The 18,328-nt window shown below is 41.6% G+C and overlaps 1 protein-coding gene across 5 annotated transcripts in view; it reads right to left on the reverse strand.

Moving 5' to 3' along the window:
- Window positions 1-1,413: 1,413 nt before the first annotated feature.
- RSBN1L (round spermatid basic protein 1 like) overlaps window positions 1,414-18,328 on the reverse strand; it is an 86,119-nt gene continuing 69,204 nt past the window's right edge. For all 5 annotated transcript variants that reach the window (XM_005305778.4, XM_042859384.2, XM_005305777.4 and 2 more), the window contains 2 exons: window positions 2,617-2,725; window positions 1,414-2,529 (listed from right to left, as the gene is read on the reverse strand). In XM_005305778.4, coding sequence (XP_005305835.2) covers window positions 1,873-2,529; window positions 2,617-2,725 — 766 coding nt within the window. In that variant the 3' untranslated portion in view covers window positions 1,414-1,872. The remainder of the gene's footprint in view (window positions 2,530-2,616; window positions 2,726-18,328) is intronic.

Genomic DNA, 18,328 nt, shown 5'->3' on the forward strand with positions numbered 1-18,328 from the left:
AGCCCTGAGCCCCTTATCCCTGGCCTCACCCCAGAGTCTGCACCCCCAGTCACAGTCCTCACCCCCTGCACCCAATCCTCTGCCTCAGCCCATCCCCACCGCAGAGCCCACACCCTCAGCCAGAGCCCTCACACCCCTGCACCCTAACCCTCTGCCCCAGCCCTGAGCCCCTCATCCCCAGCCCACCCTAGAGCCTGCACTTCCAGCCAGAGTCCTCACACACCAACCCTCTGCCTCAGCCCTTAGCCCATCCCCACCCCAGAGCCTGCACCCCCAGCCCTGAGCCCCCTCCCACATTCCAAACCTCTCAGCCCCACCCCCACTACATGAATTTTGTTACGTGAACCGATATGAAGGTGATGTGTCACACATCACCTCCATATTAGTGCACATAAAATTCATTCCGTACATGAGTGGGGAAAATTAGAGGGAACACTGCCCCCCACCCAGGGCAGTGGCCCCCCCTCCTGGGGTCATGTAGTAATTTTTGTTGTCAGAAGCGGGTCACGGTACAATGAAGTTTGAGAAAGCCTGTCTTAAATGATGTAAAAATAAAACAAACCTTTGTAAAATATTTCTGCTCAGAAACTAGATTTAGGAAAAGTTCCAGTCTACATGTTAAGATAAAGGGCTAAATTCTGGCTAATCATGTGAGGTGCATGGGGAGAGAAAATGAATGCAGAAGGAAGCCTTAAAACTCCCTATTCTCAGCACACCTGCAGAGACATACAATGTTGCAGACAGTACTCCTGGAGCACATAGGACACCTAGTTGTATTCCAGACACTAAAGGACAGTGTATAACAGGGGTAGGCAACCTATGGCACATGTGCCGAAGGCGGCACACGAGCTGATTTTCAGTGGCACTCACACTGCCTGGGTCCTGGCCACCGATCGGGGCGGGGGGGGAGAGGGGCTCAGCATTTTAATTTAATTTTAAATGAAGCTTCTTAAACATTTAAAAACCCTTATTTACTTTACATACAACAATAGCTTAGTTATATATTATAGACTTATAGAAAGAGACCTTCTAAAAACGTTAAAATGTATGACTGGCACGAGAAACCTTAAAGTAGAGTGACTAAACGAAGACTCGGCATACCACTTCTGAAAGGTTGCCTACCCCTGGTGTATAAGGCTGTGCCTCTCCTGTTCATCTGCCAGCAGGCACTAAGGAGTGCATGGTACACTTTTAACAAGCAGCTGCAAGTAGTCCTGTAGAGGGCATTTAGACTGATCTTTCGTTACAAACACAGAATGCCCCATGCTGTCTGTCTGTCCGCTGCAGCTCCTCCAGAAACAAGCAAGGGCACAACTGGGTCTTTCAGCAAGTACAGCACAAGTAGATACACAACAGTTTAAAGAGGCAGTTTAACTGAGTTGTTCTTTTTTGCTGACCCAAAAATAAAACCAATTTGTTATTCCGAACCTTTATTAAGCGGCTCACATTTCAGTATAAATCACACTAAAAAGATTTTTTAAAAAAGCTATTTACACTACAGTGCTGACACATTTAAAATGAAAAAAATTGGTATAAATAAGCTCTATGGAAAAGCCTGGAATTGTCAAAAAGAATTCTGGCTCATCTTACAAAAAATATATATGTTAAATGTCAGCTCTACTCTAAAACCTACAACTCAAATTATTTAAAGACTTCTTTATGTTAAACCTGCAGTGTTTACAGTGCATCTGGCCCTAAGTGCTTTGATACTTCACAGTTATGGACAGGCACTGAGGAATGTTACAAAGCTACATAAACTATTTTCTGTAACAGATGTGAGGGCAAGTCACAAGCTTGCCTCACAGAATTTATGAATCTTTACATTATTACGTCATTCAGTTTAAAAAGGAATTTAAAACGATATGTACAAACTTAGCACAAAAAGTCATCTTCTCTTTGTCCATGCAGATTTGGATATGTTGAACCCTGTTGTCTTGTATCATACAGACTTATGTGACTTCCAGAGCACAACTTATCCTGTAAGTCGTTGTTGCCAGGTTCAAATTTAGAGTCCACTTCACACTTAAATCCTGTCAATTCAATATTATCAAATTTTCCTTTAACATTCTGACATTCCATATCATTAGGTGCCAATGTCTTCTCAGGAAGATTAACATTCATGGATTCCTCTTTAATTCGGTGAGATGCAATAAGTTCATGTTTTATCTGTGTGAATTCCTGCTGTACATATTTAGTTTGCAGGGTATCTGAAAATTTGGTGTCTTCGGAGGTATTTTTGCTTATTGTACAGATTATGTTGTCAGTCTGAAGTCCAATAACCGAAGACATGGGGTCTGCAGATGTGCCTGCTTCATAGGTGCTTGCATTTTGAGAAACATCTCCCTCTGAGTGATATAGCTTGAGCCGAATGTGCCAAGCCAAACTGCAAACAGCTGAAACTGTCTTGAACTGGTGCACAACATTCCTTGGAATAAAATAAATGTCATTATCATATAATTGAATCCTAGCATATCGAATGCCTTCCCTTCGCAGTTGGTTAAGTTTTGCATCATCAACCCACTGGACACACTGAAGGAGGAAAAATGAGAATAAAGATGAAAAATCTATTCTAAAACAGGAGAAATATTCATGATTAATAATTCACAATAAGCTTACCTGTGAGAGTGGAGGCTCATGCAAATCTAATTGCATTCGCTGAACTACCTCTAAGAAATCTTCAGCATGAAAACAAATTACATCTTTGGTTATACGAGGTTGCTCAGGCCTAAAAAAAAATAATAATAAATATAATAATAATAAGCAGAGTCAGGGCCACAATTTAAATTGCTACAGACTTTGTTAGTCTCTGTAGCAAGAACAAAGCAAACAGAATCTAAAAATGAATTTTACAACACAAGTTTGAAAAGAAATTTGAAAAAGCCTGTTAGTAACTAGCTCTTCAGCTACAACACACTAACCACACTCAGGAATATAATTCAGGTAACCAGTTTCTACCAGTGCCACCAACAGTGACTGTCTTTCATCATGAAGAAAGGCAGAGGTTAGATGTTCCAGTATGTTCTTCTAACAGACTGTCAAGCTAGAGAATGGTACAGACAGTGCACTTGTTGCTCTGATAAAGGACTTCCTACAACGACAAGGGAATATCACCAAATACTTGTGTCCCACCTTTAAAGTTGCCCTAGAGAGAAATGGAGAGAAATATTCTGACATGCTTCTGGCCAAACACAGAGACACTTATTTATGGGCAACTATTCATCTCAAAAGCTGTCCCCTATGGAATGCTACAAGGTTCAATCATCTCCCCTATATTGTTTAGCCTCTGGGAGAACTGCAGAGATAACATGGGCTGAGATACTAAAAGTTGATGGTCAAATCCAGCTCCACATTTCCTTTATGCCAAATGTGACAAGCATCATCTCCCAGCTTTCTCAAAGCCTAGGTGAATCATCACCTAGATGAAAGTAACAGGACAAAACAATCTATGGAAGACTGAGGTAATGCTGAAAAGAGGGAAGAATTTATATCCTTTATAACATGCCCCCCGGGGGGGGGAGGGAAAGATAACCCCAGATTAAGTCAGTCTGCAGCTGTAGGGTCCTTTGGTCACACACAGCAGAGTCCAAACAGCCAAACCTGCAAAAATCCACTCATTTCTATTGGCATCTGGCCAGAAGATTGTACATCAGGCACAGACCTGGCCACAGTGATCCATGCATTTGTGACCTCTAGGATTTGATTACTCTAACTCATAAATAGAATGAAGGCACACAATGAATACAGCAGACTGTCTGATTAGCTCAAGTTGTGTTGAGTGCCTTGCTCTGCCCTTTCCTTCTGCTCCCTGTTGAATTCAGAGTCCAATTCCTCATTTCTGTCCTAATATTCAAAACCCTCCATGAAAGTTCACCTCTCATCCCACAACCACGACTTCCCACAATAGCTGCATCATTCAATTAAACCATGAAACTGTCAACCATATGGAAGAGGCTCAAGAACACAGGAGAGAATTTTCACAGAAGCTGGACTCCAGATAATGGAACCCACTCTCACAAAAAGCAAGACTTATCATGTTCCTTATTACTTTCACATCTGAATCCAAAACTCAACTCTCCTTCAACAGCATACATACACACACACACACAACCCCACAAACTACTCATGCTATTTCTCCTATAGGGTAGAAAGGATGAGAGAAATTCGATGCTATTCAAATATTACACTGATGGGGGGAGAAGATTTAGTAGAGGTTTTTAGGTATATATTGAAGACAAAAGTAATTGTTGAAGTATCTGTCTGTTCTATTCTGTAATAACATGAAGTGACTGGTTGTGGAAATATGTATAGCAGGGATCGGCAACCTTTGGCACGCAATCCATCAGGGAGATCCGTTGGCGGGCCGGGATGGTTGGTTTACCTGCAGCATCCGCAGGTTTGGCCGATCGCGGCTCCCACTGGCCACGGTTCGCCGTTCCAGGACAACGGGGGCTGCAGGAAGCGGTGGCCAGCACATCCAGCCTGCCTGATGTATAGGAACAATGTCTACCTGAAAATAATTTCTGGTGTAAAATGTTGTGCATACTGGAGTTGCAATTAACAGGATTACTGTAACTAAGTTACTGAAAACATCTTCCCTGTGCGACGGGAAATGCTGCATTAAGTATTGTCAAAAACACAAACTGCATCTCCCTTGCAGGGTTGCAAGGCACTTTCTGTGGAAGGGGGCAGACAAAGATATGGAACAGTGTCAGTTCAAGTTTCCCCTCTAATGCCCTGCTAATGTGGCACAGTTGAAGAGGGGCATAATTGGTTTCTGAATGAGGGCTCAACTTTCAAAAGTCTAAGAAACAGCAACCTAACAGTTAATTTAATTGTTTCTCTCTTGGTGTAAAGACTATTGAAGAATAGGGGAGGCAAAAACACCTTCTATAAAAAAGTTTTAGTTTTTAATTCAGGATGTATTTAATAGGTGCTGAAACACCTTGGACTTTTTTTTTTTTAAAAGTCAATTATTTAAAAAAAAAAAAAAAAAAAAAAAAAAGCTGATTGTGTCCCTTTAATTGATCTTTGTTTCTAATTACTTGGTGACTAATACATGGAGCTACTCTAAGTTCTAAAGAGTTGGCAGACTAAAATTTACAATTAATTTAAAACTGAGATAACAAATGTTTAGGCCAATAACTTGCAATCTCAGCTATGAAACAGCTAATCTGAACATTTATATCAAGTTGGTTTTGTTTGTTTTATTTAACAGAATAGTGAATTAGTCAGGTATGTAACCTACATCATTACATTAAAACACCAAATTACAAATTCTGTGCTAAACTAGGATGTTCCCTTATGAAATTTAGACACTGACGGTACTGTAATGAGAATTTCCAAAGCTTACAACACAAATTGGATGACAGGAGAGGTCCCAGACGACCGGAGAAGGGCTAATGTAGTGCATCTTTAAAAAGGGGGAAAAGGAGGAGCCAGGGAACTAAAGACCAGTCGGTTTGACCTTGATACCTGGGAAGCTACTTGGATAAAATATTCCATTTGCAAATACCTGGAGGATGAAGGGGTGATCTCTAGCAGCCAGGATTTACCAAGAACAAATTATGCCAAACCAAACTGATTTCCACCTTTGACAAGGTTATTGGTTTGGTGGACAGAGGGAATGCGGTGGCCATAAGATACCTGGATTTTAGCAAGGCTTCTGACACAGTCCCACATGACATTCTCATAAGTAAGCCGGAGAAACGTGGGCTTGGTAGAATTACCATTAAGGGGATACATAATTGGTTAAACAACCACAAAGAGTGGCTATTAATGGAATGATGTCAGATTAGAAAGAGGTCTCAAGTGGGGTTCCACGGGGATCTGTTCTGGGTCCGGTGTTATTTAACATCTTTATTAATCATCTGGTTGTAGGAAAAGAGAGCATACTGCTCAAATTTGTACATGGTGGGGGAGGGTGTTGTGGGGGGATGCAAATACTTGGGAGGACAGAACTAAAATTCAACAGGATCTTGATAAATTGGACTATAGACACCAGAATGAACTTCAACAAAAGCAAATGTGAGGTGCTACACTTAAGGAAGAAAAAAAACAAATGCACAGATATAGAATGGGGGATAACAGGCTTGGCATCAGCACTGCTGAGCAGGATCTGGGAGTTGTGGTGGATCACAAACTCAACATGAATCAACAATACGATGTTATTCCAAAAAAGCAAATGCAATTTTAGGTTGCATTAACAGAGGTATAGCATGCAAGTCATAGGAGGTGACAGTACCACTCAGCCCTAGTTAGGCTTCAGCTGGAGTACTGTGTCCAATTTTGGTCACCAACGTATAGAAAGGATGTAGAGAAACTGGAAAAGATCCAGAGGTGAGTGACAAAAATGATCAAAGGGATGGAATGCAAGCCATATGAGCAAAAGGATATGTTTAGTTTGGAAAAGAGGAGATTAAGGGGGAACATGATAGTGGTCTTTGGATAACCTGAAAGGCTTCCATAAGAAAGATGGAGAAAAACTGTTCTCTTGTCACAGAGGGCAGGACTAAAGGGGCAATAGCATATTTAGAGTAAATCTCAGGAAAAACTTCCTAACTCTATGAACAGTAGGACTATGGAACAAACTGCCTAGAGAAGTCATGGAATCTCCTTCACTGGAGGTTTTCAAAAAGAGACTGGGTAGCCATCTGTTTTCGATGGTTTAGACACAACAAATCCTGAATCTTGGTAGGGGGTTAGACTAGATGACAACTGAGGCCCCTTCTAATCCTCTGGTTCTATGATTCTAATTTGAAAGATATGTGATCATATACATACATTAAAAATAAAAAGAGCAACTGCCTGTGGCTCTGACACTTTAGACAACTTTTTAAATATACAAGAAGTGAAAAGCACCTACAAGCATCCTTCAATCAAAACAGCCCAATTACAATAACTAACCTATTAATATTTTACAACTGAGTTATGTTCTGACCCCTTGGAAACCTCTAATTATTACAAGTTAGTCAGTCAAAATGAAGAAGCGTCATCTCCATTTTCAGATACAAATGAAGTCTCATTTTTATCCCTCACTCCTGAGCATCATAAACTTCAGAGTGAAATGAAAAAAGTGACACTATTTTTACATGATTTAAAAATTCAGACAACTCAATGCTAAGGTTCCCATAGTGGCCTTAACTTTATCTTGTTGCTTTATGCATTTACATGATCTCATTATACAACTACTCAAACTGGACAATCTGCAATTCAAAGCATCAACTGTTTCTCTTTCTAAAGCCTTTCAAAATGCTCTGTAGATTTATTTATTACTAAATAAGCTTTGTGTTCATGTAATGAGACATCTGTTACAATGTGGATGTGTGCACACGCCCCCACACATGAAACAGGACAGAATTAATTTTAGTGTGAATTTTAACTCCATTTTCTGACTTGTGATTTAGCTCAACTTTAATGTTTCATCAAAAAGATTGATGTTTTCTTTTACAAAGTATAAAAATTATTAAAAACACATATCTAAGTAATTTATTAGAGAAAAGTATAAAAAGATTTAAAAGAAGAGAATGCTTTATAGAAAGCTCATTTCAGCCTTTAATCATTTTTCTAATAATGTTGTAATTTCTATAGGCCATGACACCTATAGTTAAGGGGTCCGCAAATGTTAAAAGGTTGAAAATCACTGCTCTAGAGTCAGAGAGGTGGTTTTTGGTGTATATATACACTGCAACATAAGCCAGTGCTTCAGCTCAGGCTCAAGCCTAACCCACTTGCATCTACACTGCTAACCCAGGACTTGGACCCTGCAGAGCTGGAAGTTCTGAGCTCGAGTTAAGCCAGGACCCGAGCCCTGTTGCTTTGCAGTGTAGATGCAGCCCCGCTTGACTTAGGTCACAGGAATCAGTCAGAAGTATCCCACAATTCCATGGGACAACTTCCTTAGTCCTTTCTATCCAAACAAACTCTACTGAAAATGGAAGTCCCCCCACCCCCATTTCCAAAAGGCAGCAGCTCAGGTCAGCGTTAATCCATTCTTTTCTGATCACTGATCTGCAAGCGCACTATCAGAGAGCCTCCTGGGTTTGCAACGGAGAGCAAACTGATCAAGCCTTTTGCAAAGCAAGCTGCTTCCTGGTAACATGCAGGGTGGGCAGTAAAGTTTTCCCACAATGTACTACAGTCCTATGGCTAGAGCAGCCACATTTGGGGAGGGGGGGTGGGAGGGAGGGAAATGCTAGGGATTCAGATGTGGTTACTTTGACTGAGGTCTGTGCACTCCAGCGTGGACGCTAGAGCCCTAGGTTCGAGCAAGGGTTAGCAAACTCTTAACATAGGGTTAAAATACAATATAGACGCTCAAATCCAGGGTTCCCTAACACAGGTTAGTTGACTCGAGTCCCACTAATCCTGGGTTTACATTGCAGTGTAGACATACCCTTACTGTCCCTGTGAAAAATCCATCCAAGGCCATAAACTTTGAAAATCCCACAGGCAACCTCAATTCTGGCATTTCCTAATCTTTGAGTGCTTGACTTTGCAATATTAACATTATTTAATGCATTTTTTTGTGTATGTAATTATTTTGTTGTTTCTGGGTTAACATATCTGGGAAAAATGACAAGTCTATTTATTTATTTGTGAGTTTTAAAAAGTTTGTCAAGGTTGCCTAAATGGGTGCTTTTTAATAATTTGTGTATATCCAAGTAAATAAGCCAAACAATGGAATAAATCTAAAAACGTTATAGATGGCTTACAAAAGAAAAAAAATAGGATTTTTGTACTTTTTTTGTTCATAATGATGTATAATGAAGCTATGGAAGTTTAATGTTCTGTCTCTCTCCCCCCTCCACAAAAAGTATTTTTTTACTGCCTCTTCAGAAATTCTGATCTTGTCTACCCTGAAAGACACTATGGTGACTGAATAACTAGTGAAATCTCAAGACTGAAAGCTGAGTAACTCAAAGGCAAAGAAATGTGTTGGGCTGTTTTAAGTTATTTTTATTAACATTTACAATTCTAATACCTAATGAACACCTGGGAGAAAGGATATCTTTGTTAAAGGATATCTTTGTTAAAGACTCAAATACTCCCACCATTTCAGTTAAATATGAAGAGTTCACAAATTCCAAGAAATCCTTTCACAAAACTAGGGAAGCCATGGCACAACATAATATTCCTGATCTTCCTAAAAGAAAGACAGACAAGCTGATTTTTTAAAATGAAAAATCATACAAAACAAGAAGGCAAACTAGATAATCATAATAATCACTTCTGGTCTTAAAAATCCATAAATGAATATTCTTCTATTATCTTATCAAGCAGTCAACTCCATTGCCATCTTGCCACCTGAACATTACCAATTGTTGTATAAGGATAATTTAGAAATAAGTCAATACAGCTAATACCCAAGTTCCCTCTGGCAAAAAATGCATAGCTTGAGAGGTACTGGACAGGAAGCAGAAAGGTATCAAAGACAACAGTGGATGAAGGGTTATTCTTTTTGATCGTTCTATTTCAGAAAAGAATTACACTAAGGACATTGGAATCCCAAGACAGCATATTACCTAGGATATTTAGACACTCTGGGTAAAGGTACGTTTCTTCCCCTCCCACAAAGTTGCATACATACTTGCCTTCTTTCCCTGATAGACGCTTAAAGATGACCTGCAAAACTATTTTAAATAAATTGGAAATGTAAGTTTGTTCTTTTGTTTCATGACACATTAAGGTGGCCTGAAGAGTATTTTTCTGTATTTTTTGTTTGTTTGTTTAAACATTAGAAATAACAGGAACATAAAATTTAGACTTCTGCTGAACAATCACTGGGCAGCATACATGTCAACATGGAATAGAAGCAACTTATGTACAACACAAAGGACCAAAACTGTGAAATGCCTGTCACACCATAACTAACAAATAATGCTTTTTAGCTATAAAAACAGCTATTAAGGATGTTTATTCACTGGGAATAAACAATTTAAAAAGAAAACTGGAAGAACAAATTCCATCACTGTGTTCAATGTACAGATGACCAGGATTCCTAGCTGCACAGCAGCCTCTCTGGCTTCCAAGTTCCAGAGGCAGCAGGATAGATAAAGACTGATGATTAATAAACAAATCTATTTAAAATTAAATTTGAAATCGTGACAACCTATGTCCGGGCCTAAACTTACTATAATTATTAAAATCATTTTAAGTAAATAAAAAATATGCTACATCAATGACCCCTACTCAAAAGTTTAAGAAGTTAAAGGGTGCTGCTTTTTAAACTATATACAGAGCTTGGGGAAAACATCTTCTGAGGTCAACTCAAGCTTTAGAAACGTATTACAATGTCATGTACTGTATTAAGTTACTAAATCATATTCAGTGTTCATAATGAAGGAATGGGTGGTATTTACATTTTGTCAAGTGTCTGTACTTTCAGTTTCTGTTGTGGAGAAAAGCTTTAGCCTTAATTATTTTTGGTTTCAGCTTATCTAGCAGATGTAGAGAGAATATTTTCTTTATTTGGACTAGCTATTCAAAGCTGAGAAACAAACAGGGAGTTGAAAAAGCAAGAAAGCTAGTTTTACTCTTCCATCTATTAATAAAAACAGGTGTACTGTAACTGTTGTTCTTTGAGATGTAGGTGCAGACATGTATTACATTCTGATATGTGCATGCCCAGCACACTGAAGCTTTGGAGAACTTTGCTTAACTGTACCCCTGGGAACTGGACTCACACCCTCTGGTCCTCATAGCCCCTTCCACGGCTATTTAAGGGTGGCACCACCCCGACTCCCCTCAGTTTCTTCGCACCAGAATCTTAAGATGGGAGACTCCAATGCAGAGAGGATGGGTCCTGGAATAAACCTCTGCACCCATATCTTGAACAATTGTTACAGTACACGTAAACCATTTTTTTTTAATGTGGTTGCAGATGTGTATTCCACTCAGATGACTCAAGTAATTAATGCAAGTGTAGCTCAGAGTCTTCTTAAATAACTGCAAGAACTGCCTGTCCAAATTCTGTGTCTGATCTAGATGCCGTCGTAATAGCATAATGCTTGGTAAAAATGTGTGTGGAAGACCAGGTAGTGGCCCTGTGGAAGTCCAATATAGAAAAGTCACTGAGAAGCACAACAAAAGGTGCTTGGATCCCCTGTCAAATGAGCCACCAGTCTCTGTGGTCATGGAGGTGGGGCCTGAGTTACCCCATATGCTGTGGTAATCCATCTGGAAACAGTGTGTGCAGAAACCACCAAGGAATGAGGTCACTGTTCATCTGCATTTGAGACAGGTTTAGGAAAAAATACAGGTAACTATATGGTTTGGTTAAGGTGAAATTGTGACACCACTTCAGACAAAAACTTAGGCCACCTGGCCTTAGAAAAACTGATCATATACAGACGCTGTGCCATGAAGGCCTACAGATCAGTAGCTTTCCTTGTAGAAGTTATGGCAACAAGAAAAGCTGTCTTTTGGTACATAGAGACACAGCAAGTGGCTAGGGGCTCAAACAGAGGACCCATGAGGGCAGCCAGTACAGTATCAAGGTCCTGCAAAAGACTCTTCTTTTACAAGTGGAAAGAGGTGGACAACACCTTTCAGAAATCTAACTACAATGCAATTGAAAAATACCAACTTCCCTTGGATCAGAGGATGAAATGTTAAGTTCATTGCTAAGTGGACCCTCACCAAGCGGAGCAACGGACTTGAGAACTTAAGATGCAACAGGTAATCCAAAATGTCTTGAATACATACTAGCATTGGCTGAATTCCCCAAGCCAATGATCAAACCAAAAAACACTTCCCACTTAGCCAAATAGGTAGCCCTAGGAGAAAGTTTTCTACTATTAAGCAGGACTTGCTAGACTGCTTGCGAATATTATTCTTCCTGCTCATTTAACCATGCAGCATACATGCCATCAGATACACACTGCTCGGCATTGGATACCATATCTGACTGTGGCATTGTGTCAGCAGGTCAGGAATGAGGAAAATAGACCTGGGAAGTCAGACTGTGAAGGTTGGAAAACTAACACTGACTTGGTCAAGCTGGCGCAATGAGTATCATCTTGGCATGATCCAGCTTCAGCATGAGAATCATCTAGGAAATGAGTGGGAGGGGGAAGTGTGGGGAGGAAGGCATCCATCAGTGCCAATCTCCAATTCAAATGGAAGGGGTCAGTTAATAAGGCTGGACTGAAACCTGCTCAGGAGCAAAAACTGACTGCACTTCTTGTCTTTCATTGCAAATAGGTCGATCATTGGAATGCCCCATTCCTTCAAAATGGACCTCAGCATGCCACTCTTTTGAGATTCTGGGAAAAGTTCCTGCTAAGGTGATCAGCCAAGTGACACTGAGCACCTGGCAAGTGAGCAGCTGTAAGAATGATATCTTCCCTGATACACAACTGCCAAAACTTCATTGCTTCCTGACAAAGATGGCTGGAGTGGGATTCTCCATGCTTGTTCACATAATATATTGCGGTGGTATTGTCAGTGAGGATATGAACCACTGTGCTCTTGATCTATATCCAAAAGGCATAGCACGCATTGCAAATGGCTTGAAGCTCCAGGAGTTTATATGAAGAGATGCTTCCTGTTCTATCCACAAACCTCAAAGTTTCAATGTTTCCAGATGTTCTCGCCAACCTATTGAGTAGGATGGTCAAAGGGAACACCTTCACAAACATTGATTGGATTTGTCCACCATTGCAGGGTCTCCAGAGTTGCTGGTGGCACTCACACAAGGCTGTCCAAAGACTGAGAATTCAGGTGATAGGCAACTTCAACCAAAATTGAAGAAGACAAAGGCACAATCTTGCATGCTGGAGTACGTAACTGCATGGAGTCACATGGCCTAGTAATACACCTGCCAACCCCCCAGGATTGTCCTGGAGTCTCCAGGAATTAAAGATTAATCTTTAATTAGATTATGTCATATGATGAAATCTCCAGGAATTTGTCCAACCAAAGTTGGCAACCCTACCTAGTAACCTCAGGCACACATGGACTGTAGCTGAAGCGTGAGATTGAAGGTAGAGATAGGTGATGAACTGTTCTGAATCGCTCTTGAAGGAGAGGATCAAAGGGGTAGCCGTGACAGTCTGGATCTGTAAAAGCAGATCTGTGGCACCTTATAGACTAACAGACGTATTGGAGCATGAGCTTTCATGGGTGAATACCCACTTCTTCGGATGCCCTTCGGAGAAAGGCCCTCACACTCGTAGAGTTTAGTAGGGCCCAATGAACTTGATTTTTTGTGTTGGAATTAAACAACTTTTCTTTAATCAAAATCAGCCCAGATCTAACGTGAGCTGGACATGATGGAGAACTTGATCTTCTGATTTGCCCCCCATTAGCCAATCGTCTAGGTACAGGAAGACATGGGCTTGGGGATCAAAAGTAGCAGTAGAATCCCTATCCTCAGGGCTGACGGGGAACTTCCTCTATGGCTTCCAAATGAACAGGGACTCACGAGAGTTGCCCCTGAAGAGGCACAAGATAGGTGGGTGGGAAAGAGGTATGGACAGTGCATAGGACCAACTTGTGATTAGTTATTGCTTCCCAATCACTGAAAAAGCAGGAGAGGCTGTCCCCAAACAGAGGAGATATGGTCGAGAAGATCTCACCTAGAATGATGTCCTCACTAGGAGAGTCAAATTAACTGCTTCCCCAAAGCTGATGGAGGGTGGTCTGGTTGGTTGAAATTAGAATGAGAAGGCCTTCTCCTTTGCGACTTACGTCTCTTTCTGGAGAAGTCCTGCTCCCTATCTCGATAAACCAACTGCTGGAAATACCATTGGGAATGTAGTCGGTAATGTTGCTACTATTGTTGCTGACTCCCTGAGTGACATCTTTATAGCTGGGATATACACTCCCAATGAACCTAAAGTAGTTTGAGTGTCTTTTTTTTTTTTTTTTTAAGGGTGTAATGTCTCTCCAATTTTCTCTGAAAACAAAAACTAATCCATCAATTGGTAAATCCTCCATGCTTTGTTGGGCCTCAGGGGCTATGCCAGAGTTCTGTAACCACAAAGCTCTTCTCATTATTACAGCTGAGGCCATAACACTGGAGGCATCCGCGATATCTGGTGGTAACTGTAGAGATGTCTTAGTGATTAAACGACCTTCCTCGACGAAAACATTAAGCTCGTCTCTGGGGGATTCTGGTAATTTATCTGTAAATTTGTACATAGCCTCCCAATTTACAAATCATACTTTGATAGTGCCTGCCAATTATTGATGAACATTCATAAAGTGAGGTTGAATAAATTTTTCTTCCCATTAAATCCAACCTTTTAGACTGTGTCTTTCAGCACTGACTTAAATCTCCCTTCACTATCTGTCATTTACAGCCATTACAACCAGAGAGTTAAGGGCTGGATGTGAGAAGCAGCACTCAAAACCCTGCATAGGGACATAATACCATTTGTCAGCGCACTTCGCTGTGGGCAGTAAGAAAACTAAGTATGCCAAAGTGCTTCAGTTATAGGAAGAACTACCCTCTGGAACTAAACACTGAAGAATATCTACTCATGTATGGGTATTGTCCTGAAAAAAACTGTGCCTGAATGCCCAAAGTTGTATTCATTCACCTTAGAAGATCCTGATACGATTTAAAATCCTCAGGCACAAGAGGGGAGGAATCTGGTAGAGCGGAACTGTCCTATGAACAAGATGAAGAGGAAAGCGGGGGCCAATGGAATTTTCTGCGATCCTGCTTACTCCTGCTCAGATGAATCAGCTCAGAGAGCACAATCTGAGGGTATGTCTTCACTACCCGCCGTATTGGCAGGTAGCAATCAATTTATCCGGGATCGATATATCGCGTCTCGTTAAGACGCGATATATTGATCCCCGAACGCGCTCACCGTCGACTCCAGAACTCCACCAGAGCTAGCGGTGGTAGCGCAGTTGACGGGGGAGCCGCGGCCGTCGATCCCGCGCCGTGTGGACCCCAGGTAATTCCATCTAAAATACTTCGACTTCAGCTATGCTATTCGCGTAGCTGAAGTTGCATATCTTAGATCAATCCCCACCACCACCACCACCAGTGTAGACCAGCCCTAAGTATGCATCTCCAGCCTAGTTGAGTCAGGAGGTGAGACAGGAAGAGGGTTTGATGATCATGCCCTGGAATGAGTGCATGAATGCCATGGAGGAAATAGACATGGCATTGGGAGCCAGTAGGAACTAGGCTATGAACCCCTATCTCTATTGCAAGAATGGTACCAATCCTGGTACCAATGATGATCCCCCAAAGATCTTGAAGACTTTCGAGCTTGGTATCTGGATGAAAAAAAAGGTGGAAGCTGACTCTGAACTTGAATGCAAGGAACCCTCCAAACAATCCAAAGGGAATGGAACAGCTATGCCTGGTGGAGCCATCACATGTCCCGACTGACTCATCGGCACAGTATATGGGCACAGAAGAAGGCAGAGCAGTCAGTACCTTGAATATTGGCAGTGTCATTAAGGCAGCACTAACACTCAATACCAGAATAGACATCAGTATCAAAGTAGAGGCCTGTACTGCATTCGTAACTCCAGCCCATATCAGACCTGTAGAAGCCAACATTGTTTCTGAGGGTTGAAGATGGAATCAGTATACAAGAATTCCCTCAGTGCCAACAAGGAGAGTAGTCTTGTCTCTTCAGCCTGATTTTTAAATGGTGCCAGAGACAACACTTGCAACAGCCTGTATTCTGAGGAAACCAACCCAGATGGTCCAAGGATCACAGAAGATACCGCCATGGCTGAAGACTCCTGTATCACAGATAAGTCCAGCACAGAGTAAATCTGCAGGTGCTTGAAAAGCCTGTGGAGTCAGTATGGTCAGTGTCAAGACCCATGTTGTTGGTAACAGATTCAAGAGCTGCTCTACTAATGGCACCGAGTCGACAATGCGGTGCTGGAACGATCTCACCATGACACAGGAGAGTGGGTAAAGTGCCCTGCTCTATCCTGTGTACTCAAGGAAACCTGGTTGTGGCCAGCACCCCACTTAGACAAGGATGAAGAATCTCCCCGAACCTTACAGTGACTATGGTCAGTTTTCTAAGTCTTCTTTCTCAGGTGATGAGAGGAAGGATAAAGAGTCTCTTCTTCTCCTTGGAGAAGAGTCAGAGCCTCAGCAGCACCAAAGGCCTCAGAGAGGCCAGACAATCTGATCCTGGAAACGTAGTGGGCTTGCTCTATCAGGGGCTGCTTTAGGCGCAAGTCTCTAGTTACCGCGTCCTCTTTGTGAACAACTTGCATATGGACTATTTAAATATGCCCCTTCCTCAGGCACAACAAGCAATGAGTATGGGGACCATTATTGGGTATGGCTACCCCACATGAGACATGCTTCTTGCAACTTGGAGAAGGCACTGCACCAGGCAAAAACAAAACTATTAATCTAACTAACTGAACACTAAGGGTATTACTACTAACTATACAAAAAACCCCAGAAAAAATGGAGTTAACAACAAGTGAGAGGTAAATACCACACAGAATGCTCCAACTCAAGCCAGGAAGGAACTCAGTGGGGTCGATATGGCACTGGACTTAAAATAGTCTTGGGAAGGGCTACAAGGGCCAAAGGGTGCAAGCACCACCCCAATGTGTACTGCTAAACAAAGTTCTCTGGCTTTGGTTTGCTGGGCATGTGCACACATGAGTGGAATAGATGTCTGCAGACACATGAAGAAGAGGAGGATACCTACTAATTCTAAAAACATGAAAGATCGAGAGTCAGACTTTAAAAGGTATATAGGTGCCTACAGATATAAATAGGTGCTTAGAGTGATTTTCAAACCCCCACTGGGAGTTAGCTTCCTAACTTGCTTAGGCACTTTTAAAAATTGCATCTGTTTAAATAAAATAAAATAAAATAAAATAAATAAATTAATGGAGATATCCCATCTCCTAGAACTGGAAGGGACCTTGAAAGGTCATTGAGTCCAGCCCCCTGCCTTCACCAGCAGGTCCAAGTACTGATTTTGCCCCAGATCCCTAAGTGGCCCCCTCAAGGATTGAACTCATAACCCTGGGTTTAGCAGGCCAATGCTCAAACCACTGAGCTATCCCTCCCACCAGGCAACTTTAGGCATCTATATACTTTTGAAAATTTGGCACGTGCTATCCAGAAAAATTCACTGGCTACAGTTAAATTTCCTGTATTTAATTAATCAGTTTTAAATACAAAATGTTTTCATGAACTTAATTTTTTCTCATGTATCCAATACATTTAGGGCAATTTTACTTAACCAATAAAAACTATTTTAAAATGCTGTGCATTTAATTGAATTCCAATTTCATCCAAATGCAGCTTGACACAAATCACGAGTAAAAAATTATCATCTAGTAAACAAGAAATGTGTCATTCACAATTTTCTAACAAAAAATGTACAATTAAGAATCTTAATAAATGTATGTTGAGATTTATTTAAGCAGTTATATATGTAAATAGACACTGTGAATCCTCGGTTTAGCAAAAAGTAGTATTGTAAAGGCTGCAAATCATCATGTTTAATGATTATACCAACCAAAGAAAATGAATTTTTCTTTAGGAAAATAACTACAAATGCAAAACATGATTAAAATCAATTTAAATTAAGGCTTAGTTATTTCAATTATCACAAAAATCGATAATTTAAATCAGTCCACTCTGTCTTGTGGCTTAGCTCACTGAACTCCTCCAGCATGGCATGACTCTCCAGATCCCCTGGATAGCGGGCTTGCTTGGGCAGCCCAGAGGAGCCAGTAGCCCAGTGAGCAAACAAAGAGTTTCCATGTTGGTTCTCCCAAAATTAACATTTTTCCCCCTGCTGAAAAAAATTCAAAATTTTTGATCTTTCTTTCCAATTCATGACAATTTTTTTTACACTTTACATTTTTCAAGAGGAAAAGGCTGTTTTCCAGCCAGTTCTAGTAAGGACCCCCTGCCGCATGGGTCAGCATAAGAGTTCAAATTCTTGTCCTTCAGATTCAGAGCACAGACTATTACTTGAGCTAGAGGAACAAGTGTTATCCTCTATGTCAGGGGTCTCAAACACACGGCCTGCGGGGCTCTTGATTGTGGCCCGCCAAGCTCCCCGTGCGCCCCCCACCCCTCTGCTACCCGCGGGATTGCTCCCTGTGAAGTTGCGAGCCCCGCGCCGCTGTCTGAAGTAGCTGGCAGCACGCCCCTTCGGGCCGGGAGAGGGGGAAGGAGGCAGAGGGCTCCTACGTTGCCTCCTTCCAGGTACCGCCCGCCGCAGCTCCCATTGGCCGGGAACAGGGAACCAATGGGAGCTTTGTGGGAGGTACCTAGAGGAGCGGCAAGAGCAGCGCACGCACGGAACCCTGAGCCCCCCACTCCTCCCCCTCCGCCAGGGGCTGCAGGGACACGGTTCCA

The sequence above is a fragment of the Chrysemys picta genome, chromosome 1 (genome assembly GCF_011386835.1).
Source record: "Chrysemys picta bellii isolate R12L10 chromosome 1, ASM1138683v2, whole genome shotgun sequence".
In the NCBI taxonomy this organism is placed as follows: domain Eukaryota; kingdom Metazoa; phylum Chordata; order Testudines; family Emydidae; genus Chrysemys; species Chrysemys picta.